This window comes from Mauremys mutica, chromosome 20 (genome assembly GCF_020497125.1).
Source record: "Mauremys mutica isolate MM-2020 ecotype Southern chromosome 20, ASM2049712v1, whole genome shotgun sequence".
Lineage (NCBI taxonomy): Eukaryota > Metazoa > Chordata > Testudines > Geoemydidae > Mauremys > Mauremys mutica.
In genome coordinates this window covers 6,340,687-6,368,113 of record NC_059091.1, presented here as the reverse complement: position 1 = coordinate 6,368,113, position 27,427 = coordinate 6,340,687, and the positions used below count along the sequence as shown (strand labels likewise).

Below are 27,427 nucleotides of genomic sequence, written 5' to 3'. Positions count from 1 at the left end.
ATAGCCATGCATTCCAGAAGGGGGGGGGGAGATCACTGCAGAGTGTGCCGTGCCCCAGTACTATGCTGATGGCGGCCAATACCAATACCTGAGTCAGAAACTGATCTCACAAGCCCTTATGCACATGCTTAACTTTGTGACAACGAGTCGTGGTATTAAACTCGACCACAGTTAGGCTGCTGCATTCCCTCATCTGGTGCCTCTTGTCTTAATACTTAGATGGGCAGGGAGCATCTTTTTGTTTTGTGTTCGTACAGCGCCTTGCACAGTGGGGTCGTGGTCCACAAGTGGGCCTTCTACGCACTACCATAATACACCTAATAAATAACATGCAGTGCCCAGCATAATGTGGCCTTGGTTCCTGATCAGGACTCCTAGGTGCTGCCATAATGCACCTAATACCTAGTGCAGTGGGATCCTGGCCTATGACTGGGGCTCCTACACACTATGGTAATACAAATAATAAAAAAAGAACAACTCAATTAAAACAAATTCTTTGCAGGTTGAGGGCCTTAACTAGCCTATTGCTACCACCAGCACCATAATATAGTTCCAGGATAAGGTGTTGAAAGCGTTATTGTATTTGCACATGGAAATTATTAGGTCAGATTTAGAACCATTTTTTTTTAATCCCCAGTGTTTTGAGTGGTGGCGTTTTTTCCTGGCAGGAAAAGTGTTTTACCTCCACTCCCTTGCCGCTAACAACCCCCTGCCCCACCTTCGCTAAATCTTCCCTAAGAAATTCACCCTTGGGCCAAGCCCGGCCCTGGCAAATGTCAGCCCAAGGTGTGTGCACAAATTCTGAGCAAGGTGTGTGCAAAAAATTCTGAGCAACCGGAATAGGGAGTTTCAGTGGAAACAGGCAGGAGTTTTAACGCTGGGGGGTTGCTTCATGATCCACTGATGCAAGCTGCTCTGGAGATTTCACGCACCACCTTAGGAGCGCCCCAGACCCGATTTATCCCACAGTAAATAGTTCATTCCCCCAACCAGTGAATTAAGGGATCTGCCCCAGAGAGCTGCCAGTCCCAGCGATCACAGGCAGCACAGCCGGGGGGATTGGATAGAGGAGGGACCTTCCTGTTCCCAGCCACCCATTCAACCCTGCGGTCTGCTGGGAGCTCCTGGATCGCCAGCCCCAGTGGAGACACCCCGCACCGATTGCTTTCCCCAGCTGGAGCGGTGAGTTGGGAAGGCGCAGGGAGAGGCAGCCCCCGGGGAGGGGCAGAAACCAACAGCGGAGGCGAGGCGGGGCTGGGATGAGAGTGAAAGAGGGGGGATCGGAGCCAAGGAAGGGGAGCGGGAGCCTGGCGCGTTGCTGGGGATGGAGCAAGGGGACGATCCAGGCTGCGCGGGGGGGCTGTGGCGGATGGAGATACCCCGGCTGAGCGCACGGGAATCCAGCCCCCCTGGCTTTGAGATCAGTGGGTGGCTGTCACCTGGGACCAACCAGGCCCAGCCGCACCTTGCTGGGGATGATTCACCGTAGCGTTGTTCTCCTTGCTGCCTTGCAATCAGTTACTGCAGGCGGAAGAAATTCTTTGGTCTTATAAAACTCAAGAGTGATTGTTAAATGCGTTGCGGTAACGCCTGGCGGGCCCAACTGAGAGCAGGGCTGGGGGGGCGCTGCATGGGCAGTTCCTGCCCCAAAGAGCCCTAAACAGAGCAAGGGTGGAGGGGAAATCGAGGCACGGGGGGAGGGTGACTTGCCCAAGGTCAAGCAGGAGGTCAGTGGCAGGGAGGGGGCTAGCGCCTGTATCTCCCGTGTCTTGGATGCTGATTGTATGCGAGTGCAAAGCCCTGGCTGCTTGCAAGTGACCTGTAAAGGGCTTAAAATATATGGGCAGGTACTTCTTTATTTTAATTGCTCCCGTCGTGCATAAACGTGGCCTGAGGAACAGCAGGGTTGCATTCTCAGCTCTGCCCTTGGGCTGCTGATCCTGGATCTTCTTTTGGCAACTCATTTCATTGCTCTGTGCCTCAGTTTCCCCACCTATCAATGGGGAACTCTCTCTTTTGTGGAGTGCTTTGAAATCTACTGATGTAATGTGCTAAGTATTCTTAGGGCAAGGGTACATGGTAACCCGCGTGCTGTGTTCCTCTGAGAATCTGGCCCTTAGAGTTGGTGCTGATCCGTCTTGAAAATGAGTGTGACTTTCAGAAGGAATCATTCACAGGTGCTGCGTTGAGCCAGCTGAATTTTTTTTTTATCATCAGAACTTTCAAAAACTTTTTAGGACTGAAATGTAAATTTTCACTGCCAAAAAGTGATTTTGGATCAAATGTTTCTGGCTCTTCATTGTGTGAGAGGAGAGAAAGGAAGGAAAACAAAAAAACACAAACAGGAATTGGCCTTTTTTTGGTTAAAATATTTGGATTTTGAAAACTGAATCCCCCCCCAAATATACAGCTTTTTTTTAATCCAAAAATATTGTTGGAAAGTTTGGAGGGAAAACCAGAAGTATTAGAAATCTCCTGCCCAAACCTTTTCCAACCACTTCTGGTTCTGAGTCTGCTTGAGCCTAATTTTAAAGCCTGACCTGAACCGAGAACTGAACCAAACCTGAGACTTCCCCCCCCAAGAACCTATGTCAGCACTGCTGCTGCCTCATCCCTGGGGTTGGGACAGTGGGAGCTTCCCATCCCTCATGCCCAGCACCCACCATCTGTCTGCGGTGGCAGCCAGCCCAGGGAGGGTAGTTGGCACGCTCCCTCTGCAGTGCTCAGCAAGGTGGCGTTGGCCGGCAGGAGTAGGGCACATGGCCGTGTCAACCCCACCAGCAGAAGGAGGTGATCAGAGATGACCTGACCCCAAGAGGGTAGGGTTGTTTTTAGAGACATCCTGAACCTGACACTTTTCCCATCAGGTTTGGGTCAGGCCGCAGATCTCTAGCGCTCAGCGTTCGACTCCAACCTGAGACCGCGAGAGCTGCAGGCAACATCATGGCAACGCTGAAACCTTCCCAGTCACTTCTGTATCAAGCCCACAAATCCTGGATCTTCTCATGTTGTGCGTCTCAGAAAACAACTGCAGTGCAAATTTCTGCCCCAAAGTGCGAAGCACTAATGCTTCCAAAAATAAATAACTAAGGAGCACTTTCTTTTTTCCTAGTGGGAAAAGTACCTTATCGTCCCTTCTCATCCTCTTCACAAATGTCTGAACTGGCTTTGCTAAACTGTTCCTAAAAAAAAATTAATTGGAGCAGGATGATTTCAGCTTAAAGGTCTGAGCAACTGGAAAATGGTGATTATCATCCAAACATGAGCCTCGTCTACACAGTTTTTTGTACCAATACAATTATGTCTGTCTGTTTAAGGTACTTAGCTGGTTCCCATTACTATTATATCTGAGCAATATAATTATACCGATTGAACCCAAGTGAGAATGCAGTTATAGGGGTATGGAACAGCTGCCACAGGAGAAGAGATTAATAAGACTTCGCAGTCACATACAATCAGGATCCCAGGCAACGGAGATGCAGGCTCTATTCCTCACCCTGCCACTGACTGAGAATAATAAGACTGGGGCTTTTCAGCTTGGAAAAGTGACAACTAAGGGGGGGATATGATAGAGGTCTGTAAAATCAAGACTGGTGTGGAGAAAGTAAATAAGGAAGTGTTCTTTACTCCTTCTCATAAACACAAGAACTAGGGGTCATCAAATGAAATTAATAGGCAGCAGGTTTAAAACAAACAAACGGAAGTTTGTTGTTTTCCACACAACGCACAGTCAAGCTGTGGAACTCTTTGCCAGAGGATGTTGTGAAGGCCAAGATTATAACAGGGTTCAAAAAAGAACTAGATAAATTCATGGAAGACAGGTCCATCAATGGCTATTAGCCAGGATGGGCAGGGATGGTGTCCCAAGCCTCTGTTTGCCAGAAGCAGGGAATGGGTGACAGGGGATGGATCTCTGGATGATTCCCTGATCTGTTCATTCCCTTTGTGGTACCTGGCATTGGCCACTGTCGGAAGACAGGATACTGGGCTAGATGGACCTTTGGGCTGACCCAGTCTGGCTGTTCTTATACAAGTCTGATGTATTCCCCATCCCACTTGGGAACCGCTGTACTTATATAATTGCATCCACCCTAGGTAGGCTGTACCTCTTTAACAATACCGGCATAAAGCAGTACAACTTCTGTGTGTGGACAAGTCAGATTTTCAGATGACCTCAGCACCAGAGTAAGGAGCCAGTTTTACAAAATTGCTCAGTGCACTGTGACAAAGTTCCTCCTCTACTCTGGTGGGTCCTGCGCTTACTGGCAGATTTGCTCACCTCAGTGATCTTCCCCACAGTCTGGGTCAACTCCTCTTGTGTTGGATCAGGAGTTGGGAGGTTTGGGGGGAACCCAGGCCCGCCCTCTACTCCGGGTTCCAGTCCAGGGCCCTGTGGACTGCAGCTGTCTAGAGTGCCTCCTGGAACAGCTGCATGACAGCTACAGCTCCCTGGGCTACTTCCCCATGGCCTCCTCCCAACACCTTCTTTATCCTCACCACAGGACCTTCCTCCTGGTGTCTGATAACGCTTGTCTCAGCTCCTTGTGCCTCTTGCTCCCAGCTATATATATATATATATACATATACACACACACTTACTTCCTCTCCTCTGGCTCCCCCCTCCCTGACTGGAGTGAGCTCCTTTTTAAACCCAGGTGCCCTGATTAGCCTGCCTTGATTGGCTGCAGGTGATCTAATCAGCCTGGCTGCCTTAATTGGTTCTAGCAGGTTCCTGATTACTCTAGTGCAGCCCCTGCTCTGGTCACTCAGGGAACAGAAAACTGCTCATCCAGTGACCGGTATATTTGCCCTCGACCCGACTCCTGTATCCCACTGGCCTGGGTCTGTCACAGCACACAGTGCTTAACTCTTCTGAAAATCTGATCCTTGTTTAGGAGCATAAAGTGAATCTGAGCATTTTGAAAATCTGGCCTTTGTCGCTAAAGTCTGGCCTACGCTTAAAAGTTATATTGGCCTAGCTATGAAAGAACCACACCCCGACCAACAGAGCTAAACCACAAAACCCCAAGTGTAGACGCAGCTCTGTCAGCAGAAGAGGACTTCTCAGCTCCTGTCGTTCAGGGAGGTGGTGGTCCTACACTGGCAGAAAAACTTCCGTCGGGCCTAGTCTACACCTCAAAGTTAGAACAACCCCAGAGGTGAAAAGTAAGCCGGTCCGGTCTGGTACAGCATAGCGGCAAGAGCCAGTACACCATGCTGGACCACACCGGCTTCCACGGCGGGGATTGAAAGGGCTCTGGGCTGCCCACAGCTGCGGGCAGCCCAGAGCCCTTTCAATCCCGGCCGCGGCTGAGATTTAAAGGGCTCAGAGCTCCCTGGGGCTGCAGGCAGCCCAGAGCCCTTTCAATCCCGGCCAGGGCTCTGGTGGCCGGGCTGGGGCCAGGATTTAAAGGGCTCAGGGCTCCCCTCAGTGGCAGGAGCTCTGGGCCCTTTAAATCCCTGCCCCAGCCCTGCAAAGCTCAGGGTTCCCCACAGCGGCCTGAGCCCTTTAATTTGCCCCTGAGCCCGGGGGCTCCCAGCCATCTCTTCTGCTGGGAGCCCCTGGTTGACTTAAATGCCCTGAGTTTCCCAGTCACAGCTGGTGCCCCAGGGCCTTTAAATCTTGAGAGGCCACGCCCCTTCTGGGTGAGGCCACGCCCCCTCAGAACTCCAGCAGTACCGGTAAGTTACTTTCACCCCCTGACCAACCCAGCTAAAATCTCTCAGGGATGTGGACAAAATTCACACCGCCGAGAGATGTAGCTAAGCCCTGGTGTAGATACTGCTAGGTGGATTGAAGAATTCTTCCCTAGACCCAGCTACTGCCTCTCGAGGGGATGGATTAACTACAATGATGGGACACACCTATTCCATAGCTGTAGCAAGTGTCTGTGCTACAGCAGCATAACTGCAGCTACGCCGGTGTAGTGCTTGTAGTGTAGATGCAACCTCAGTGTAGGCTCCAAAGTTCCCTTAAAGTGCCAGCCCCAGGCCTCCGTCTAGACACACCTGTCAAACATATGAGGATGATTCCTGAAAATCTTCTCTCATCATGTAAAAGAAAAGGTTCTTCCAACCCCAAAGTGTCAGCCCCATACCCAGGTCCAATTATAACTTAGATCTTACCCAAAATACACACTTAGAGCCAATTCTTATTAACTAAGCTAAAATTTATTTAAAAAAGAGAGAGAGAGAGTTGGTTAAAAGATCAATATACATACAGACGAATTCAATTCTTGAGGTTCAGATACATAGTAGAGATGAGTTTGTAGTTGTCAAAAGTCCTTTTAGAAATAGTCCAGAGGTTATAGTCCAATGTCCATATTCAGGGTGGCTCCAGTCAGTGACTGGGGATCCCAATCCTTATGGCTTAAGGTTTCCCCTTCTTGAAACCCAAAGCAGATCGGAGATGAAGCAGGATTGTGTCCCAGGGTTCTTATACATTTCCAGCAGCCTTTTGGCCTGAGAAAACAGTAGGCTTAACTTTCCTTCTCCCAAACGTCCTGGCACTTAGCACAGGGTAATTTATCCATGAAACAGTTCAGATACAGGTTACCACACCCTTCAAAGAGACATAGAGACAATAATACTATTTCACTCAAGTATCTTCCTAAATGTTAATATTCCTTTTTTGATCTTTGAATCAAAGCTATAGCAATAGACAAGACTTGTTTGCTTACATCCCAAGACCTGAGCAAACACCTACCTCTAACAATGCAGACTTGCATTTCAAAGCTCTATTCATGTACAGATCTTCCTAACCAGTTTCTAAAGTTGGGCCGTGGGTCAGGTCAGTCTGTGAGGTAATTAACTCTTTCTGGCCCTGTCACCTTTCAGTGAGATATTATATTACACTCATAACGTCACACAACCTATGTGCAACCTGATTTTAAGGTGGGAGGAGGCTGAGAAGCACCCCCACCCAGAAAGTTGCAACCCAACACCCCAATTGCTTTTACTGTCAAAAAAAAATTTTTCTGTAGTGATTTAAGGTAAGGGTGTTGGACGCCTGACCCATGGACCAGGCCAGGCTAGCCTGGTGTGTTTATGTTCATGTGAGACATGTTAAGGATCTCCGCTTTTGTGTTAACCACAAACATTAAGTTTCTAGCTCTCGTGAGTGTGAAGATCAGAAATTTAACCCAATGTAGTGATGTCTGCAGACAGCCTGAAACATTGGCTCTGAAGAGTGTGACCCTCCCGTCCTCCATTCATAACATTTGGGTGTTAACACTGGTGCCTAATGATGACTCATTTAAAATGTCAATGTTAACATTTCATTGCTGAGTATTAGACCAGATGGGATGTCAAAGGGGGGTGGGGTTAAACCCAGTGGGAGGATTGAGATTTGCTGCAGAGAGGAAGATCCAGAGGGAAGAAAGGAGTTAGACAGGGAAAGGAGAGAAAGAAAAAGAGGAAGGACGATGGAGAAGGAAGAGAAGCAAAAGGTAGGAATAGCAGCAGAGGGAGCAGATCCCCCACTGAGGAGTCCTGCATGTGACTGTAATAGTGACCGCTGAGTTGGGCCATATCCCGATCTTTGTGCAAACGTCCCATGGGTGTCACTGGGAGGTAGATCCGGAGCTTTTGTTCTCCCTGTCTCATGACACATAAACAAGGGGGACACTTAATAACTCGAAAGATGGATGAATTCAGGACTAAGCAGAGGAGATGCTTTCCCCACATGCCGCCTCGTTAGCCTGCAGAACTCCTCGCCACAAGAAACTAGCAAGATGCCAAAAGGGCTGGAACATTTCTGGGACTAAGAAGAGTGGACGATTGACATTGTGGCGAGGATCCTAAACCCAGAGCTTAACCAGAGGCCAGGAAGAGACCTACAATTGGGGGGCAGATTATCCCCCAGACACCTGCCTCTGGGGCATCTGGCACTGGCCGAGGTTAGGACACGGGGCTAGATGGTCTGATTCAGCCTGGCAATTAATTCCTAGGGAGCTGGGCTGGGCTTGGCCAGGCCCCTATATTAGGGATGGGGATTTTTTTTTCAAGAGGAGCTGGGGCGCGATTGGTGGGAGCTGGGGAACCGGGGGCAGGGGGTGGTTGGTTACAGGAGGTTGCTGGGAGTTGGGGGGGGGGCAGGAGAGGTGTGGGGGGGAGTTGGGGGTGGGGTGCGAGTCATTGTGAGGTGGGGGCTAGTAGGGGGGGTGGGAGATGAGGGAAGCTGGGTCCTTAATGCCCATTTGTGGCTTCTGTGACCCCCCCCCCCGGGCCAGGGAGCGGAGCCTGACCCCGCCCACCACGGAGCGGCGCTTGACCGCCCCCCCGCCGTGGCCGCGGAGCGGAGCCTGACCCCTCCCCCCACCATAGAGCCGCGGCTCCGCCCGTTCCTAGAGCTCTCCAGGAAACGCGGGGGGCGGGGAGCGGGTGGCCGCGCAGGGACCTTCCTGTTCCCGGCAGCCCCCGCACCTGGCTGCGCCCGAGCCCGGCTGCGCTGGAGACCCCGGGCCGAGCGGTGAGCGGGGGGGGCCCGATCCGGGCAGGTGGCGGGCAAGGGGGGGGGGTCCTGATCCGGGCAGCGGGGCCGGGGTGATCCTGGCACCTCGGGGGGGGGGCGAGATCCGGGCAGCTGGGGGGTGATGTGGGGGGGGGCGAGATCCGGGCAGCGGGGGGGTGATTGGGTCGCGGGGGCTGATCCTGGCACCTCGCGAGGGAGGGGCGAGATCCGGGCAGCTGGGGGGGGTGTGGGGGGGGGGCGAGATCCGGGCAGCTGGGGGGTGATGTGGGAGGGGGGGGCGAGATCCGGGCAGCTGGGGGGTGATGTGGGAGGGGGGGGCGAGATCCGGGCAGCTGGGGGGTGATGTGGGAGGGGGGGGCGAGATCCGGGCAGCTGGAGGGGGGCGGGCTGATCCGGGCGGTTGAGGGGCGGGAGAGTGATCGAAGGTGGGTGTGACCCATGGCTGCCTGGCCCGCTGCCCAGCCTGACCCCTGAGCACCGATGGGACTCGGGGCCCCCGCCCCCTGAGTTTGAGAGCAGTGGGTGGCTAACGTCAGCTGGGACCTGCCAGCTCTCTCCCTGCCTGCCGGGGGGGGGGGGGGTGATTCACGCCGCTTTGTTCTCCTTTACGAACTTTGCCATCAGTTACCGGAGGGGGGAAGAAATTGTTCTGTTGGGTGCACAACTGTCGGCAATTGCGACACTCCGGGTGAGCCTTTGGTTTCACAGTCTCTGAAAACCAGGCTCCGTTCCTCCCTCAAACCCAGCAGATCTGTCCCAAGTGACATGACTCTTTACCAGGATTGTCCCTGCCACCTCCCAGCTGAAATTGGAACTTAAAGCTGCCAGGAACAGGTATATTTCAGCCTTCAGGCATTCCCTTACCATGCAAAGGAACAGGCCCCCGAGCATAGGAAGATGTGATCTCGGGTTGGGAGGACGGGTCTCTGGACACTCCAGCAGTGCAAACCAGAACAACAGGAAACTAAAGCATTAGTTCTGTTTAAAACAAAACCTGTGACTTTGTAAGAATTTTTTCTACTTTTTTTAATAAATTTTTTTTAAAAGCTCTGAAAACAGGCCCCATTTCCTGAAGTACTGATCCACCCCCACATACCACTTCCCTTGTAAGAACTTAATATTGGTATCGCAGTAGAACCTAGGAGCTGTAGTCACACATCAGGACCGCGCTGCGCTAGGCGCTGTACAGAGAGAGTTGGTCCCAGCCCTAGAGACTGTGTTTTGGATTATTTTGTCCCCCCTCCCGCTCCCCGGATGCATTAGAACATAAGAATGGCCGGACATTAGTGGGATTTTCTTTTTTTCAGGCTGAATCTTCAGTTTAAAAGACAACTTGTGTTGGTACAGCAACGAATGGGGAGAAACTAGCCAGGAATAACTTCTGGCTGGAGATCCCGAAGGTGGTTTCTAACCATCAGAGGAGGGAGGTTCTGGAATTGCCCCTCCATGACTCCTAGCGGGAGGCTAACACCTTGTGACCCAGTAGGGAGCGGGGTGGATTGACCTGGGAATGTCGTTTTAGTTTTACTGGGGCTGTCTGCATGGGGGAATGGGAGAGCAGGGGATGACTTTAGGTGAAGGATGGTACCTGATCCAGGAAGGGGGGTGGGACCGGTCCACACCTTTGCCAGAGAAACTGGATAAAAGGAGAGGGGGAGAGAGCTGGCTGGAGGGAGGGTTGGTTTCAGTTTTGGGCTGGCTGGGAAGAGGCAGGGAACCCCAAGTCTGGGGTCTAAGATCCTTGCCCCAAGAGGGACCTGGCTGAAGGGTCCTGGTTGTACCTACAAGCCCTGCTTGGGACTGTGTTCCTGTCGTCTAATAAACCTTCTGTTTTAGTGGCTGGCTGAGAGTCACGGTGAATTGCAGGAAGTGGGGGGTGCAGGGCCCTGACTCCCCCACACTTTGTGACACACCTTAACTAGCTTAAAAGCTGGAGCTTGATACATTTATGGACAGGATTGTATGACTGGGCTGCCTGCGGTATCAAGGGACTGGCCTCCGTGACTCAGGAGGTTCCTTCCAGTCTTGTGTTCCAAAGAGAAGTGACTAGCTCTAACCTTACTGAAAAAGCCTCATGTCAGAATATTCTCCTACCCCCTGGAACAGAGCGGGGAGGCCCCAAGCTGGACTCCCAAAGACCAAGGCCCCTCAAAATCAGTAGCTGCTTTGTGGAAGATGTTGACTTCAGTTCTTAGGAGCAGGGAGTGAAAACTCTGGGCTGGATTCTTCCCCCCGCCCCCCGTTTTCTGCTGCTGTATCTCTAGAGACTTCAGTGCAGTCCCTCCTGACTCACCTCGTGTAGATGACTAGGAGAGGAAGGGTGGCTAGCGCACTAGCCTGGGTCTCCAGAGAGAAGGGTTCAGATCCTTACTCTGCCACAGACTTCCTGTCTGACCCCCTCAGGCCAGTCACTTAGCTGCTACATGCCTCAGTTTTCCCATCTGTAAAATGGGGCTAAAGATGGTGTGACCTCGTTTGCAAAGCCCACTGAGCTATATAAGAGCTAAGTATTCTCTCGCTATGCCCCAGTTGCAATGAGACTAATGCTCCCCTACTCCAGAGGGGTGTGATAAGGATATAAGCTGCTGTGCTGCCGATGACCAGATAATAATAGGAGTTCTTACTTGCTTTGCTTTCTCCATTAGGTCTTCAAGTGCATCCAGCCACAGCAACACTGTGCAGAGAGACGGGGGCTGCAGGGGCAAGCTGGGAAAATAGCCTTTGGATTGCCAAGGCGTTGCCTGCACAGGAAACCCTGACCCACACATCTCAGAGTGCAGGTAATGAATGGTGCAGAGATGTCCCAGTGTGCCCTGTACAGCACGTGCCTGTTAGAGGAACCCTGGCAGGGCCCGAACGGGAGTGTCAGGCTGGGCTAAAACAAATGGGAATTGGGGTGTCTGAATCCCCTAGGCAGCTCTGGGGAGCAATTGCAGCCTTGGCACCTAGATTGCCTGGTTAGTGGCGCTCTACTTGTGGCTAGCAATGCCTACTTCTTAGAACAGGGATGATGCAGCACTGGGAACTAGGCACACAGGGCTGGGTTTTCGGGGGCTCAGCACCCAAAAGTGAGGCTGGGTTTTCCAAGAGCATTCCTGAGCTCTGAAAACGATGGTGCCCAAACGGGAGCTGAGCTCGCCCACGGTGCGGTTAGTTAGTCTGTGTCTCACTAGCCCGTGTGTTACGCTTTGCCCGGGCTCCTTACCGAAGGGTTGGATGTTTCCTAGACTTCTGCTGAAGCAGTTCTGTGAAGCATTAACCTGAGCTCTCAGGAGAAGCTCTTGGAAGAGCTAGATTTGCACTGGGGTTCAGTCGTAGCCCTTCTAAGGGAGGCAGGATGGCCCCGTGGTCAGGGCAGCAGCCTGGCACTCTGGAGTTCTGGGCTCAGTTCCCTGCTTTGCCACTGACCTTGGGCAAAGTCACTTAGGGGCAGATTTTTCCAGGAAACCTGATGGCTAAGAAGTGCCTCAGCTGGTCAGTGCCCACCTCCCATTCACAGCAATCTGATGGCTGCAAGGCAAAGTCGAAATAGGATGCGGATTTTCAACACGGGAGGGTAGTGAGCCCCTGGATCAGCTTCATCAGGGATGGTGAGGTCTCGGGTGTCCTCTAACTCACCCGCTTGTCATTGGGCTCAGGGCAGGACTCGCTAGCTGAGGTTCTCTGGCCTGTGCTCTGCAGGAGATCAGGCTGAGAGACCACAGTGGTCCCTCCTGGCCTTACTGCTTAACTCCATCTCCTGTCAGATTCAAGGGCTGCGTGTGTGGGGAGAACGGGCTCTGTAGGGTGTGAGAAATGGTGACGCTGCCGTGGGGCAGAGAGTTAATAGGCTGCGTTCTCTTCTCTCCCCCGTTAGCAGGATTCCTGACTCCTCACATCTCCTTCCCCCCCAAATGGAGCAAGAAGAGCCGTGCGTGGTGGAGCTCCATGACTCTGATGACCCCGATATCGTTAGACGAGTCTACATAGGTGAGGACGGATGCAAAGCCAAGAGCCACCGATCGGTGAAGTGTGGGTGGAGGGAGCTGAGACCCAAGGGGCGGAGGGGACTCTTAGTTCCATCTGTCTAGCCTAGCGCTCCTCGTGTTCTGTATGGTACTTGTCTGGCCCCGTTCGCATTGTATCTAAGCACCTTCCAGTTGTCAATGGCGTTCTCCTCACACATCCCTCTGAGGCAGGGCCCGGCATCCCCATTGTTCAGAGGGGGAACTGAGGCCCAGGGTCACACAGGAAGGCTGTGGCAGAGCAAGGACTCAACCCCCCTGGGTCTGCCAAGTCCTAGGCTAGTGGCCTGACCACTGGGCCGTTCTTCCCACGTGGATGCAGGTGTCACTCATGGCTCCCTGCCAATTCCATGAGACTCCTGAGAGGCCCCTCCCTTCAGAGCGACCTGCTGTTTCACTTACCTTTGGCTTTGATTTGACGGGAAGAGGGTGCCTGGGGGTTACTGAGTGCAAGGTCCTCAGCAAGCTGGTGCCTCAAGGAGCCACCTTCAGAGTGAACCCCAGGTCCCTTGGGTGGCTTTAATTCCTCCATTGAACTGCTAGCGTCCAAAGGGTGTCCTAGCCCCATCCCTCCGTGCCCTCCCCTTGGGATCTCTCCTCCTGTCCTCCCTGCATGTGGCAAAGCTTGGCATCGCTTTGTGCAGATCCCTCTCTCTGGCGAGTGCCCCATCCCACCTGCGATGGGTCGGGGCGTTCTGCTGTGCCGCTGGCTGAGGAGGGGGTCCCCGTGTGCTCCAGTTTTTCAGGGAATAAGAAGGGGTTGTTTTCAGGGTGCAAGGCAGCTGGGCTTCCCCCCCTCCCCATTCTCTTCCACACAGGGTGAGTGGGGGAAAAGGGAAGGCTCCCATGTCTCATGGGTCCTGGGCTGTAACTACACTTCCAGCCAAAGTCTTCCCCATCCAGTTCTCATGGGTCTGTGGGTCACTCTTGTCACCTCAGCCTAGCTCGTGAGGGGATGGGGATGAGGGGAAGCTTGGGGCCTCTGCCGGGAGGGGCGGGGTTTGAAATGAGAACTGGCCTCTGCCATCTCTCCCACCCTGAGGACTATGGGGGAGACTTTCGAAGCTGCCTGGAGAATCCAAATACCCGGTTGCTGTGAATTTTAATGGCAACAGGACCTCCGATCCCTTGGGCTGCTGTGCAGCGCTCAGCTGTGCGCTTGTGCCAACCCTGGCTCCCCTTTGCTTTCCAGCTGACGACGGCATCGTGAGCGAGAGCGAGGAGGAGCTTCAGCACGAGATCATCCAGACTGTCATCCCCCACAGCCCGCTGGCCAAGAAGCCCAAGAAGAAGGCTTCCCAGAGAGCCGACGGGAACAGCGCCAAAGCCCGAGGGCCAGAGAGCCCGGCAGGGCCACCCCCTGACTATGGCAGCGAGTTGGTTGAATTGGCTGGCGGGCAGGAGGAAGAGGGGGGGATGGTGGTGCGGCACCGCGGGGCCACCGGCCGGCAACGGCCCTTCATCTGTAACGAGTGTGGCAAGAGCTTCAGCCACTGGTCGAAGCTGCTGCGGCACCAGCGGACTCACACCGGCGAGCGGCCCAGCACCTGCAGCGAGTGCGGCAAAAGCTTCAGCCAGAACTCGCACCTGGTGCAGCACCGGCGCACCCACACCGGCGAGAAGCCCTACCGCTGCGGCGACTGCGGCAAGAGCTTCAGCTGGAGCTCCAACCTCATCCAGCACCAGCGCATCCACACCGGCGAGAAGCCCTACCAGTGTGGGGAGTGCGGCAAGAGCTTCACCCAGAGCAAGAACCTCATCAAGCACCAGCGTACCCACTCGGGCGCCCGCCCCCACCGCTGCACCGAATGCGGCCGAGGCTTCACCCAGAGCACCAACCTCCTCAAGCACCAGCGGCTCCACGCCGCCCGCCAGAGCCAGCCCTGCCCCGAGTGCGGCCAGGCCTTCCGCGAGAGCGCCGAGCTGGAGCGCCACCGGGCCGAAGCCCACGGGCACGAGCCCTACATCTGCGTGGAATGCGGGGAGAGCTTTGCCAAGAGCGCCACGCTCAACCGGCACAAGAGGGTCCACAAGCCCCTTTTTGTGCGCTGAGCGACGGGTGTGGAGCGGGGCCGTGCCCGTCACGTGACCACGCGTGGCATCAAGATGCGCTCCGTGTGGTTCAGTGCGTGGCTGGCCGCAGCGTTGATGCCTCCAAAGCATGACTATGCCGGTCACGTGATCAACCCCAGCATCGCCGGACGTGGCTGTCCACGGTATTGGTGTGTGCTGAGCGGGGCCCTCCACCGTTATCGACGCATGTTGAGCATGCCTGTGCCATCCATGACGTTGCTGAGCATGCCCGTGGCCCGTCATGTGACCTTCCATGATCTCAACGAGCACTTAGCGTTGGCAAGACACGTGGCTGTCTATGGCGTCACATGGCCAGCCGCTAGATTGGCCACACGCGACCCGCACACACAGTGTCAACGTTGTGGTCAAAGCCTTGGAAAGCAGACCTCAAAAAACTCACAGGGGACAGAGCTACAGATGTACATAAGGTGGGGGGGCAGGGACCAGGGGTGGGGGTGGGGGATGTTTAAGGTAGAAGCCATAATACTCAACAAGGCAACTGCCCATCCTAGGGAAGCCAGCGTCTAGGTGCAGGGGAGGGCATCCTCTCCTGGGGGGTGATGTTAAAAGCTGGATTGTGGATGAGGAGGTGCCTCGTGTGTAGAATAAAATTCTGCTGTTTTGGGGGTGTAGATTCTGTGTGGCTCGGGCTTGTTGGGAAGGAAATGGCACCTTGGTTCTGTATTTGGGGTCCTGCTCAGAGTGGGGGGGGTCCCAGGTATTGTGCTAATACGATAATGGGGGCAGGGGGAAATTGCATGAATTAATCAAAGGTTCTTTGTCCCTCTTAAGAGCCTCTTGTCTCTCCCCCCCGCCCCAGTGGGCTAGTGTGGGACAGGACTTGCCCTTCTGAGGGCGTGGGCCGGCTGGAGACTGAAAGGAGGACTCGGCAATGGAAGTGAAAGAGTGAAGCAGAACAGAAGCTCAGACCCCAACCCCCAGCCTGTCTGTGTTCCCTCTGGCCTGGGAAAGCCCCTTGGGTGACCTAATGCAAGGCACCTGGCTGGCAGGGAATCCCCTGAGGGATCCCTCCAGGGCATTGGCCCAGTTGCATGGGCTGCTCCAAACGGTGGCTGCTCCCAGTGCATACAGGTGATAGGAAGAGCTGTTTCCCTTTGCCTGAGGTTTTCACAAGTGATTGATTAGTGTCCAACTCAAGAGCACACCGCCCCCCCTTAGAGCCTGGGCACTCAGCACCTGGTGAAACGCAGGCCCCAAGATCTTGATCCCAAACTGCAAGTCACTTCTCTCCAACGCCTGGAGTTCGTGGGCATGATTGGCAGAAGGGGGCAGGGCATTTTCCCCCTCTGGGTGACTTGGCATGAGCTGTGTCTTGTTGTATGCGGTTAAGACCTCAGTGCCTGGTTTTCACGAGGCCAGTAGCCCCCAGCTCCTGCAGGAGTTTCAGACAGGCTGCTTCCGCCAAGGGGAATAGAAACCAGGGGCAGCTCAGCGATGAGGGCTGTCTATTTTGGGAATGAAACTCAGCAGGAACTATCCGCTAGCGTGTCTCTGGCCAGCTGTGTTAATACTCAATAGCGGTGCTGGCCATAGAGGTTTTCTCCTTTAGCTCTGTTCACCACCGTTCTCCATCCCTGGCAGCAGGTGGCTTTGAGCTAGAGGCAGGTACATTATTTTAGGTTGTGATGGTGTTGTGTGTGTGTGAATCCCTTCGAAGTGATGGACAGAGGAGCTGTGCACAAACAGAGGCTGAGATTGTTAGTTACCTAAAGGATTTGGACACACCATAAAGGGAATCCAGGTGTCTGAATCCTCGGGGGAAGGTTAAAAATGTTAACTCTAAGGACTGCATCCAGGGGCAACAGAGGTGAACCAATCTCCCTTCCTGCCTCTCTCAGCAGCTGGAGACAAAGAGGGAGGGAGCTCTCCTGCCTCTGAGCAGCTGTAGGGAAAGAGCCTGTGGCATAAGACTGACCAGATGCCTGCTTCCAGCTTGGGCTTAATTTCCATAGCAACCCTCCGCTCAAGGTCTACATGCAGCTTGAAGCCTGGCCAGTATTACCCCACCCCCAACCACATCACATCCAGCCCATCAAAAACCCATCACATCAAGGCCTGGCCCCTGCTGCCTCTCAGAATGGTCAACGGGCACTTGGGGGCAGCAGGGAATAGCCACTGCTCCTCATAGCCCTTCCTCCGCCCCCTAGCAGGAAACTGGGTCCCTGCTTGTAGTGCTCAGTGGCTGGAGAGGAAACGGGGGGGTGAGAGAAGGGCAGGCAGGGGCCCTGGGTAGGACCAGAGGGTACATGTATCTGACAAGAGACACACCCACAGCTTGAAATCCAGCCAGGGGGTAAGGGTGCTGGTAGGTGCCAGTGACTTGCCTTGGGTCTGGGGTGCTCACCAGATGCCATGAGGGAATCTTCACATAGGAACCACCTTGTTTCCCTGTAGCACTCCAGCCAGACCTGCCAATTAGAGACTAGGAATCCCTGAAGAGGCCCCCCCTCCCATGCTGCATCCCCTGCCTCCCTCCCCTTCTGGAGCCAGAGCCACCATTCCAGTAGGGCCTTTGCTGTTATGTGGAAGGGGCTCAGAATAGGGTGATGGACAGAACCTTCAGACAGACAGATCCACCCCACATGTCAGCCGGCAACAACTTCCAGTGGATTCAGGGGCCACACTGACAGCTGGAAGGTGTCCTAGCCCCACCCCTCGTGTAGCTCTCACCAGAGGCGGCCGAGTACCATTCAGCACTGCTTTAATTTATCTCGCACATTGATATCACCTGCCACATTCAAAAGGGGAAGAGTTTCCCACAGCTTTGCATTTAAGACACTGCGTGCACGTAACAGCCACCAGCACAAAGAGCAGATGCCTCCCGACGGCCGGGAGGGTTTCGGCCCCAGCTGCTTCCTCGGTGATTTTAAGACTCTGCTCGTAACAGAACAAGATGCCTCAGTCACGCCGCGGCGTGCGGGGCCCGGGGGACCGATGCCAAAGGCTACGCCTTCGTTGCTGCAGCCTGTGAAGCCCCCATGGCCGTTAGCTGCTGGATCTTCTGGCTCATCATTTCCATCACAGCTGCAAGGGAGAGAACACGCACACACACTGAAGGGAGTTGGCCAGGGGCTGTTCTAGCTGTTAATAGGCGGGTGCCAGCTGTGGACACCGCCCCAGAACCAGGCCTGCCAGAGAAAGGCCAACACATCCCTACCTTGTTTCATGGCATGTTTTTCCTGCAGTGCCGGCTGAATTTTCTCCATCTGTTTGGTCAGGAAGTCGATCTTCCTTTTGAAGAAATCTCGGGCATTGTCTGCTGTCTGCAAGAGGAAAGGTGGCATGATATGCCCACCCTAAGGAGAGGCGGGCACCTGGGGAGGGGCGCACCCCCTGCCTGAAGTGCAGTGACAATGAAGCGATGCACAGGACAGAGGGTAAACACTTGAATTGCTCCAAGATCTGGCTGCTCAGGCAGTAACATGCTTAGCCTTTCTACCGCCCCTTTCATCAGAGCACCGCAAAGCACTAAGTAATGAAGCCTCACAGCATGCCTTAGTTGTAGGTGTACCTATATATCACCTCCTCTGCTACTGAAATGCAGCCACCTCTGGGGCAGAACATGACTGCTGTACAATAGCGCATCACAACGCCACAAAACGAGATAGAAATTGATGGCACCATCTCTGACTGAAGCAGCAAGAGGAGACAGCACATAACCATGCATCTTTGGCCAGGGCTAAACCCCTGATACTTGGGGAAAGGTTCACGAGTGTTAATGGGCAGCAGGTCGGTTTTACGTCTGCCCTGCACCCAGCAGCAGAGTCGCCCAGCAGGCTGAGGCACTGCTTCAAGGGGAAGAGTGCACCACCACTGCCTGCGGTACCTGCTTGGATTTTGAAGGTTTCTCATCAAAGAACCCACCTGCTTAGCTTGCAAGACCCAACTGCAGCGTAGACCAAGGAGGTCTGGCTAAGGGAATGCAACCCAATCCCCAAGCAGAGAATTGCAGTGCACTAACCTCACTGGCCATTTACCACGCCTGCTGTCACACACATCCCGCCAGTCCCAGGGGAGGGCCTGCAGCGTGTACAGCAGGAATTCTGTGCTCAAGGAGTGAGTGTGTTTTGTACAGAGGTTGGGGTGGGGAAAAGATGGCGCTAAGTCATTTTATGTGCAGGTAAAGCACATCCTGCCGCTCCCTGGAGAGCACCAAGTCTAATGCTGCTGTCACGGTGGGTTGGCTCACAAGTGCCTCCTACCTTTTCTACGTAGTAGCCTGTCCCCACGTCTACCAGCACGTGGCCGACGTCGGAGAGCTTTCCGGGGACGTACATCTGCCAGGGAGGTCAAGGGAAAAGACCGGACCAGCAGGGGAACCATAAGAGAGCAACAAGGTTATGGTGATAGGTCCTGGGCAAAGCATCTTGGCTCCACACCTCCTGCAAGGGGGCAGATCCTGAGCTGCTATAAAGCAACAGAGCTCCTTTGAGCACAGGCGGATCCAAGAGTGCCATCTGCCCACAGCTGCAGTTTGATAGAGCAGTGTTTTACTAGATTATATTGTGGTGGCAGGTTGAAGGCTTGACCGAACTCAGGGCCCCACTGAACCGAGTGCTGCACAAACATGCAGAGAGAGAGAGAGAGTCTCTGTCCTGGAGAGCTCACAGTCCAAACAGACAAGACAGAGAAGGTGGGATGGGAAACAGGTGCAGAGAAAGGACATGATTCACGCACGGTCACACAGCAGGTCAGTGCTACAGCTGGGAACAGAACCCAGGTCACAGGCCAGTGCCCTAACCACTGGACCATGTTGCTAGATATGAACTGGGCAGGGCCCAGGGGAATGACTAGAACCAATTTCAACAGGAATCAAAAGATCAGATCAGTCCCAAAGCCCCTAGGTGATGCTTGGCCAGAGGAGAAACCCAAGCCAGGATTAATGGGAGGAGGTTGCAGAGAGATACCAAGAGCATTGCAATATCCCAGTATCGCTGGAGAAATCAATTGGCCGACGAGGCAGCAGGGACTGAGCATGGAACTAGAAGCCCCTGTTCATTCCCAGAGCAGGGGCAACCCAAGCAGCAGCAGGGCAAGTGCCCCCAGTGCATCTTGGCCAACAAGCCTCAGCCCTACCACAGAGTTAGAGGGGAGCTCGTGCTCTACCAGCCTCCTTGGTTCTTGGCCCCTCTGGCAAGGAGGGGGCTAACGGGCCAGCTGGGGTGTGGGTTTGGGATGTGGATGGCAGGCCACATGGAACAGCACAGATCATTTAACAGAGAGGTCACTGGAACAGCCGTCCAATGGGAGCAGCTTTGGTCACCGTCAATCCAGGCAGGATTCAGACTAGTGACGAAAAGGGTCCCTGTGAGTGTTCCCAGCCTCCAGTCCCCTGACTGGAAATGTTCATCTCTAGCCTGCTCCATATCCAAGGCAGAGCAGGCTGCATCCTTGGGCCCGAAGGGCTAAGCTCCCCGTTGGGGTGAGAATCAAAACTCCAGGGTAGCAAGGAGCCAGAGCACAATGTTGGCAGCATCTCCGAGGTGATGGGTAAAGGATACAGAGCTGGTTAGTGGGACTAGCAGCTCCTTCCCTGGAGACAGAAACAAATGCCTGTTATTACCCAAACGCTACCCCCTACCGCACAGTACAGGGTGGGCTCCACACAGTAGTGTGGGAGCTGGGGGGTGCCAAAGCTGCCTGGGACAGCCACGACTATGGGGTGCTCATCAGCATTCAGAGGCTTTGCACAGTTGGGTCAAGTTAATACCAATGCTTGGCCCCTCCATGGCATCCTTCATCCAGATCTCAGAGCTCTTGAATTAATTACACCTACAGACCCTTTAAGGAAACTGAGGCACCAACCAGGACCGTGGCCTGCCCAAGGCCACGCAGCAAGTCCTTGGCAGAGCCAGGATCAGGATCAAGGAGTCCTGGCTCCCAGTGGTTTGCTCTAACCACTAGTGAAAACTCCCTCCCCTCGGGACCCGGTCCGTGGGATGAGGGAGGCCATTCCAGGAGGCCTAGAGCCAAGACACATGCACAAAACTGGAGGATGCGAGCAGATCCGGGGGCTTAACAACCGCATGCAAATGCCAAGGGGGGCCCTCTGCGACTGCACCATCCCCAGATGGGCCTGGTGGGAAGGGGGCTGAGGTGCAGGGGGGTCTGCACTGACCTTCATTGCTTTTGTTGAGCACATTCAGACAGTCCTTGGCTTCCACGTACTTGGTCTGCACCACCTTGAGCTGGGCGATGGAGGAGGAGAGGAACTCCACTTCCTGGGGGGGAGAGCACAGCCCGGCACCCATGGGGGCGGGGGAGAACCCTGCATCACTATGGGGGCAGGAGAACAGAGGGATGGGATGGGGCTCCGCAGGCTCGGGGCGGGGGGGTCTCGCTGGGGGGCGGGGGCCCCTCAGACAGGACTGGGGGAGGGTTGCGGTGGGAGTCTCGGGGGGGGGCAGGGCCCCTCAGACGAGGCTTGGAGCGGGCTGCGGGGGGGGGTCTCGCTAAGAGGACGGGGCCCCTCAGATGGGGCTGGGCGGGGTCTCACCGGGGGGGCGGGGCCCCTCAGACGGGGACTGGGGGAGGGTCTCACAAGGGGGCGGGGCCCCTCAGCCGGGGCTTGGTGGGGGGGTCTCACCGGGGGGGGCGGGGCCCCTCAGCCGGGGCTTGGTGGGGGGGGGTCTCACCGGGGGGGCGGGGCCCCTCAGCCGGGGCTGGGCGGGAGGTCTCACCGGGGCTGGGGGAGGGTTGCGGGGGGGGGGTCTCTCCCGGGGCTGGGGGCGGGGCTCTGACCTGGTCCAGCTGGTTCTTCAGCACCTCGAGCTGCGGCAGCGTCAGCTCCGTGATGTTCACCTGCTGCGCCATCTTGAGGGAGAGTCAATGAGCGGGCCGGGGGGGCGCTCTGGGCCGGACACAGCGCCACTCTATGGTACGCGACGCCTCCTCTGGACCCCAGTCTCTATGGTTTCCTTGGGCCAGCCATTGCTCTGTAGGGCTAAGCCTTTACCCTGCTTCCGGTCGCCATTGCTCTGTGGGGATAAACGTCTCGCCTACTTCCGGCCGCCATTGCTCTGTGGGGATAAACGTCTCGCCTACTTCCGGCCGCCATTGCTCTGTGGGGGTACCCTCTACTTCCGGCCGCCATTGCTCTGTGGGGATCCACCACACTTAGAACCCACACTGAGGAGTTCAGAAGTGAGGCCTTGCTCAGTTTCAAGGTCAAGGTGGGCTACAAGGTCACAGTCAGTCCACCACAGCAGCGATGTGCCCGTCTCGTTCTTATACCCCAGGGGGATGGGCCTAACAGCACTAAACTCCTAGACCCGACATTCTCACACTGGGGGTGCGGAATGTATCGGGAGGCAGAGGGGGGTGGAGAAATCTAAGGAAAAAAATTGTCCTGCACACATTTTACCCACAGCACCGAATAACTAGCAACCCTGATTCCTCCAGCGGTATCAGATCCTCAGCTGCCACCGTGCAGCATGATGGAGTTCGGTTGAGCTTGCATAACGTTATATAAAGTCGGTGCCTTAATCCCTTTGTGCACATTTAATTATAAACAGCGAACACAATCCGCTTTGGGCTTTTGCTCTTATTACAATGGATCGTTGGCTCTGTTTGAATCAATGCCTTACTGTTTCTAATATCTAGGGAGAGTTGCAGGTTGATTTTTGTTAAAGCGGTATATGTACTTGTGTGGCAAGAGGCAGGGGTAGGTGTGTAAACTACTATAGACACAAAGAAGGGGTAACGGATGCTGGAATACCCCTGCCTCCCCCCCCTTACCCATCAGCACACACCAATACTTAATAAATATTTAATAATGGGTTCCTCAGTCTATCAGAGAAAGGAAGAACATGATCCACTGGCTGGAAGCTGAAGCTAGATAAATGTAGATTGGAAATAAGGTGTCAGTTTTTAACAGAATAATTAACTATAGAAGCAACTTATCAAGAGGCACGATGGATTCTCCATCGCTGGCAGTTTTCAAATCAAGATCAGCTGTTTTTCTTCAAGATCTGCTCTAGGAATTATTGTGGGGAAGTTTTATGGCCTACATCATAAGGTAGGTGAGACTAGCTGATCACAATTGTCCCTTCTGCCCTTGGAATTTATGAATTGGAATCACCTGATGCTGACCACCTCCCAGGCTTCAGAGGAGAGGCAAATAAATATAATTAAAGCAGATAAATTGCTATTAGCAGCATAAAGTCACTGTAAGCTATTTTCATATGTACAGAAAGACCTGCACATAGTACTTGCAGGTCAAAACTAATTCATGTATATGAACAGCTAAGACTGATTTGCATACAGGTTAATTAGTTCCATACTATTTAACCCCCATCCTGAATATTTCTGCACGATCCAATTTTCCTCTAAATCAGCTCCACAAGGGTCACTTCAGTCATCTCTGGAGCAGGCTAGAGCAGTGTATCAGTGGACAGTAACCTGGCAGAGTTAGACAGAATTGGAATTAAGGCCAAGGTCATGGGTGCTAATGGCTCTAATTTTTAATAAGATTTTCCAAGATGGGTTCAGGACCTTGCTTTTGGGAGTTCACTGAAAGATGGCATTTCTACTACAGCTCCCCTGCTATCATGCCTGACTCTTAGTTTAGTAGCAAGCCAAGTCAGTCAAGGTTATTGGACTGCTCTAAGTTTACTCAGGGCATAGGAAGTCATGGGGGTCAGAGGGGAAACTTGAGAACAACCTAACACAGAGGCCCCAGCCTCTTATTACCCACAGCGTGTTCTTCGAGAGAGGCTGTCACCTTACCAGTGTAATAAACTCACATTAAAATAAATGTGCATTGTAAGCTTTTTAGGACGGGTAGTCTTTTCATTGTTTGTACAGCCCCTAGCACAATGGGGACCTGCTCCTAGGCACTACAATACAAATAAAGAAGCCAGTCCAGTAATCAGTGCCAGCAGGTTGGATGAACACCAGACAGAGGGGGAAGCCTCAGCTCTTTGGGTTTTACACAGTTCCATGAGTGGTCATTTTACATCCAAGTTGCTCCATGGGGTGCTTAGAGGACCTCAGCGTGATGCTTTTCATAGAGGCAGCAACAGAGGCTTTACGCTGGGGCTCTCCAAGGACAGAGGCAGACTCTGATGTGATAGCACTACCTACTAAAGCAATACCCACGCGATAGCTGGTGTGAAGGTGCAGGTTAGAAGGGAGAGGCACATCTACCCTCTAGAGACCATCCTACGTACAATGGGAAAGCGAGGGGGCTGGTGCTGAAGACAGTTATTAGGCAGCATTTGGCACTAAAGTAACTTGGTCAGCTAGAGGCAGAACTACAGCCAAGCCCCCCTGTAGTGTGGGGGCTGCTCCCAAGCAAGGCAGAATAGGCTGGTGCAATAGGGCACAGGATGCTGAGCCCAGAGATTTGGATTCTAGGACCAGCATTGCCACTCAGTCTGTGGAACCATCAACCAAGTCACTTAATCTGCCCTGACTCCATTTCCCCTCTAGACAAAGTAAGGTTATGGCCTCCTTTTATGAAGTATTAGGTGTCCTACAACCCTACCAAGTTTTCTGGGGATAGGAGAGAATTCCCCCATCACCACCCCCACACTTTGTTCCTGGAGGTGTCTACAGCAGCTTCTAGATCCACTTCCAGCTCTCCTGGTGGCCGTGCTTCATGCTACTCTCCCTCCTTGACTTTGTGTGTTAACACAGTCCAAACGACCAAGCAAAGAGTGAAACCCGAGCCACTGTTAACAGCTCTGCAAGTTAAATCTCCCGAAAACCCTCCTGCCTGAAGCATGCAGCTGGCATGGCATGGCATGTCACATGGCCAGAGCCTCCCCCGAGACATAAGAACAGCCATACTGGGTCAGACCAAAGGCCCATCTAGCCCAATGTCCTGTCTTCCAACAGTGCCCAATGCCAAGTGCCCCAGAGGGAATGAACAGAACAGGTAATCATCAAGTGATCCATCCTCTGTTGCCCATTCCCAGCTTCTGGCAAACAGAGGCCAGGGACACCATCTCTACCCATCCTGGCTAATAGCCATTGATGGATCTATCCTCCTTGAACTTATCTAGTTAGTTCCTTCTTGAACCCTATTACACTCCTGGCCTTCACAACATCCTCTGGCAAAGAGTTCCACAGACTGACCCTTTGTTGTGTGAAGAAATACTTCCTTTTGTTTTAAACCTGCCACCTATTAATTTCTTTTGGGGACCCCTAGTTCTTGTATAATGAGGAGTAACTAACACTTCCTTATTCACCTTCTCCACACCAGTCCTGATTTTATAGGCCTCAGTCATATTCCCCCCTTAGTTGTCTCTTTTCCAAGCTGAAAAGCCCCCATTTTATTAATCTCTCCTCAGACAGAAGCCATTCCTTACCCCTAATGTTTGTTGCCCTTTTCTGAACCTTTTCCAATCTATCTTTTTTTATGGGGCAACCACATCTTCACCCAGTATTCAAGATGTGGGCGTCCCATGGATTTATATAGGGGCAGTATGATATTTTGTGTCTTATCTATCTTTCTTAATGATTCCCAACATTGTTTGCTTTTTTGACTGCCACTGCACACTGAGTGGATGTTTTCAGAGAACTATTCACACAGACGCCCAGATCTCTTCCTTGAGTAGCAACAGCTAATTTGGACCTCATCAGCATTTGATATGTATAGTTGGGATTATGTTTTCCAATGTGCATTACTTTGCCATTTTGGTGCCTAGTCATCCAGTTTTGTGAGATCCTTGTGTAGCTCTTCGCAGCCTGCTGAGGACTTACAAAAGTTCTCAAAATTATTATCTATAAATTTTGCCACCTCACTGTTTACCCCTTTTTCCAGATAATTTATGAATATGTTGACTAGAACTGGTCCCAATACAGACCCCTGAAGGAAACCACTATTTACCTTTCTCCAGTCTGAAAACTGACTATTTATTCCTACCCTGTTTCCTATCTTTTACCAGTTACCGCTCCATGAGAGGACCTTACTTTGCTTAAGAGCCTTTGGTGAAGGACCTTGGCAAAGGCTTTCTGAAAATCTAAGTACCCTATATCCACTGGATCCCCCATATCCACATGCTTGTTGACCCCCTGAAAGAACTCTAGGAGATTGGTGAGGCATGAGTTCCCTTTACAAAAACCCTATTGACTCTTCCCCAACAAATTATGTTCAGCTATTTGTCTGACAAGATTGTTCTTAGTCTCAACCAGTTTGCCTGGTACTGAAGTCAGGTTTACCCACCTGTAATTCCCAGGGTCACCTCTGGAGCCCTTTTTAAAAATTTAGCTATCCTCCAGTCATTTGGTACAGAAGCTGATTTAAATAGGTTATAGACTACAGGTGGTAGTTCTGCAATTTCACATTTGAATTCTTTCAGAGCTCTTGGGTGAGTCCCATCTGGTCCTGGTGACTTATTCCTGTTTAGTTTATCTATTTGTTCCAAAACCACCTCTACTGACACCTCAGTCTGGGACAGTTCCTCAGATTTGTCACCTAAAAAGAATGTCTCAGGCGTAGGAATCTCCCTCACATCCTTGGATGCAAAGAATTCATTTAGTTTCTTCGCAATGGCCTTGTCGTCCTCGAGTGCTCCTTTAGCATCTCGATCGTCCAGTGGCTCCACTGGTCCAGCAAAGAAGCAGCGGCCTCTGCAAATCTAGGGCGGCAACAAAGCTGCAGTTAAATGCTACAACAGCCTCACCCAGGCACCTGAGACAGATAAGCAACAACATGCAGGGGAATGTTTCTATCTAGGACTCCAACACACTTGAGGCCTTCGTGGGCTTGGCTCTCCCTCAGTCTGGGCTTTGTCCTGGTCTACTGAGGAAATCTAATCTTAAAAGCCCCCAAACACCCATCAGATCTAGGTCACCCTGCCTCAGCGTGAAGGATGGGGAATGGGCTACATAACCTCTTGCCATCCCTTCCGGCCCTGCATTTCTGTGGTTCTACACCAGTGTTCTATTGGAATGGCTGTACCAGTAAAACCCTCCTGGTGCAGAGGCCTCCACCGGCAGTCTTTAGGCAGCTATGCTGCTGTAACAATCCCCTTCCCCAACCAACTGAGGCCCAAGGTGGCTTTTTCATACCATAAAACAGCTCTCCCCACTCTTCCCCCCCCCCCATTACCAGCAAAACTGCACCCAAGACTAAGAGATCCTCCCTCTCACATCCTGACTGATACTGGCAAAAAGACATCGCACCCCCAGTCGGAGGATAGAATGGCAGAAACTGAAGGAACAAAAGCCAAGTGTCGTAAGGTGTTTTGTCCAATGCAGGCCCCCTACCAGCACATGGGGTGTAGGAAGATGGCCCTTTGATGAGGGGCAACAGTGGCATCTAACCTTCCAAATAATCACTGCCTCAGTTTACCCAGAAGAGATTGGTCTACATCAGAGGTGGGCAAACTACAGCCCACGGGCCACATCTGGCCTGCGGGACCCTCCTGCCTGGCCTGAGCTCCCAGCCTGGGAGGCTCGCTGTTTCCCTCCCCTGCAGCCTCAGCTCACTGCGCTGCCGGTGCAATGCTCCGGGCGGCAAGGCTGGGAGCTCTTGCCAGGCAGCGCAGCCGCAGAGCCGCAGCCTGATCCAGTGCGGCGCGGTGGCGTGGCTGGTTCCAGCCGGGCAGCACGGCTGCCTCTCCTAGTGCTCCGGGTGGCGCGGCTGTAGTGCCGCCAGCCACCGGTGCTCCAGGCAGTGCGGTAAAGGAGCAGGGGGGTTGGATAAAGGGCGGGGGAGTTCAGGATGGTGGTCGGGGGCAGGGGTTCTGGTGCCATCAGGGGACGGCGGGGCTGGATGGGGCAGGGGTCCCAGGGGGTGAGAAGCGGGGGTTGGATGGGGGCCAGGCCACACTTGGCTGTTTGGGGAGGCGCAGCCTCCTCTAACTGGCCCTCCACACAATTTCAGAAACCCGATGTGGCCCTGAGG

The 27,427-nt window shown here is 53.4% G+C and overlaps 2 protein-coding genes across 5 annotated transcripts; one reads left to right on the top strand and one right to left on the bottom strand.

Moving 5' to 3' along the window:
- The first annotated feature begins 1,047 nt into the window (after positions 1 to 1,047).
- LOC123353546 (zinc finger protein 629-like) lies at positions 1,048 to 17,262 on the top strand. Of its 4 annotated transcripts, XR_006574529.1 has the most exons (5): positions 8,323 to 8,470; positions 11,119 to 11,253; positions 12,333 to 12,442; positions 13,670 to 14,978; positions 15,343 to 17,262. XR_006574529.1 is itself a non-coding variant. In XM_044994709.1 (4 exons), exons 3-4 carry the CDS (start codon positions 12,367 to 12,369, stop codon positions 14,527 to 14,529), a joined length of 936 nt encoding a protein of 311 aa, XP_044850644.1. In that variant the 5' UTR covers positions 1,048 to 1,182; positions 11,119 to 11,253; positions 12,330 to 12,366; the 3' UTR covers positions 14,530 to 14,978. The 4 variants fall into 4 exon arrangements, 3 of the variants coding, with proteins under 3 accessions (XP_044850644.1, XP_044850643.1, XP_044850645.1); XM_044994709.1 differs by lacking the exons at positions 8,323 to 8,470; positions 15,343 to 17,262 and adding an exon at positions 1,048 to 1,182 and having other exon boundaries at positions 12,330 to 12,442; XM_044994708.1 differs by lacking the exon at positions 15,343 to 17,262 and having other exon boundaries at positions 12,330 to 12,442.
- Positions 17,256 to 21,492, bottom strand: PFDN5 (prefoldin subunit 5). The gene is made up of 6 exons (XM_044994711.1): positions 21,313 to 21,492; positions 20,690 to 20,792; positions 20,073 to 20,104; positions 18,774 to 18,848; positions 17,729 to 17,834; positions 17,256 to 17,595 (listed from the first exon to the last, which is right to left on the bottom strand). Exons 1-6 carry the CDS (start codon positions 21,382 to 21,384, stop codon positions 17,516 to 17,518), a joined length of 468 nt encoding a protein of 155 aa, XP_044850646.1. The 5' UTR covers positions 21,385 to 21,492; the 3' UTR covers positions 17,256 to 17,515.
- Positions 21,493 to 27,427: the final 5,935 nt, after the last annotated feature.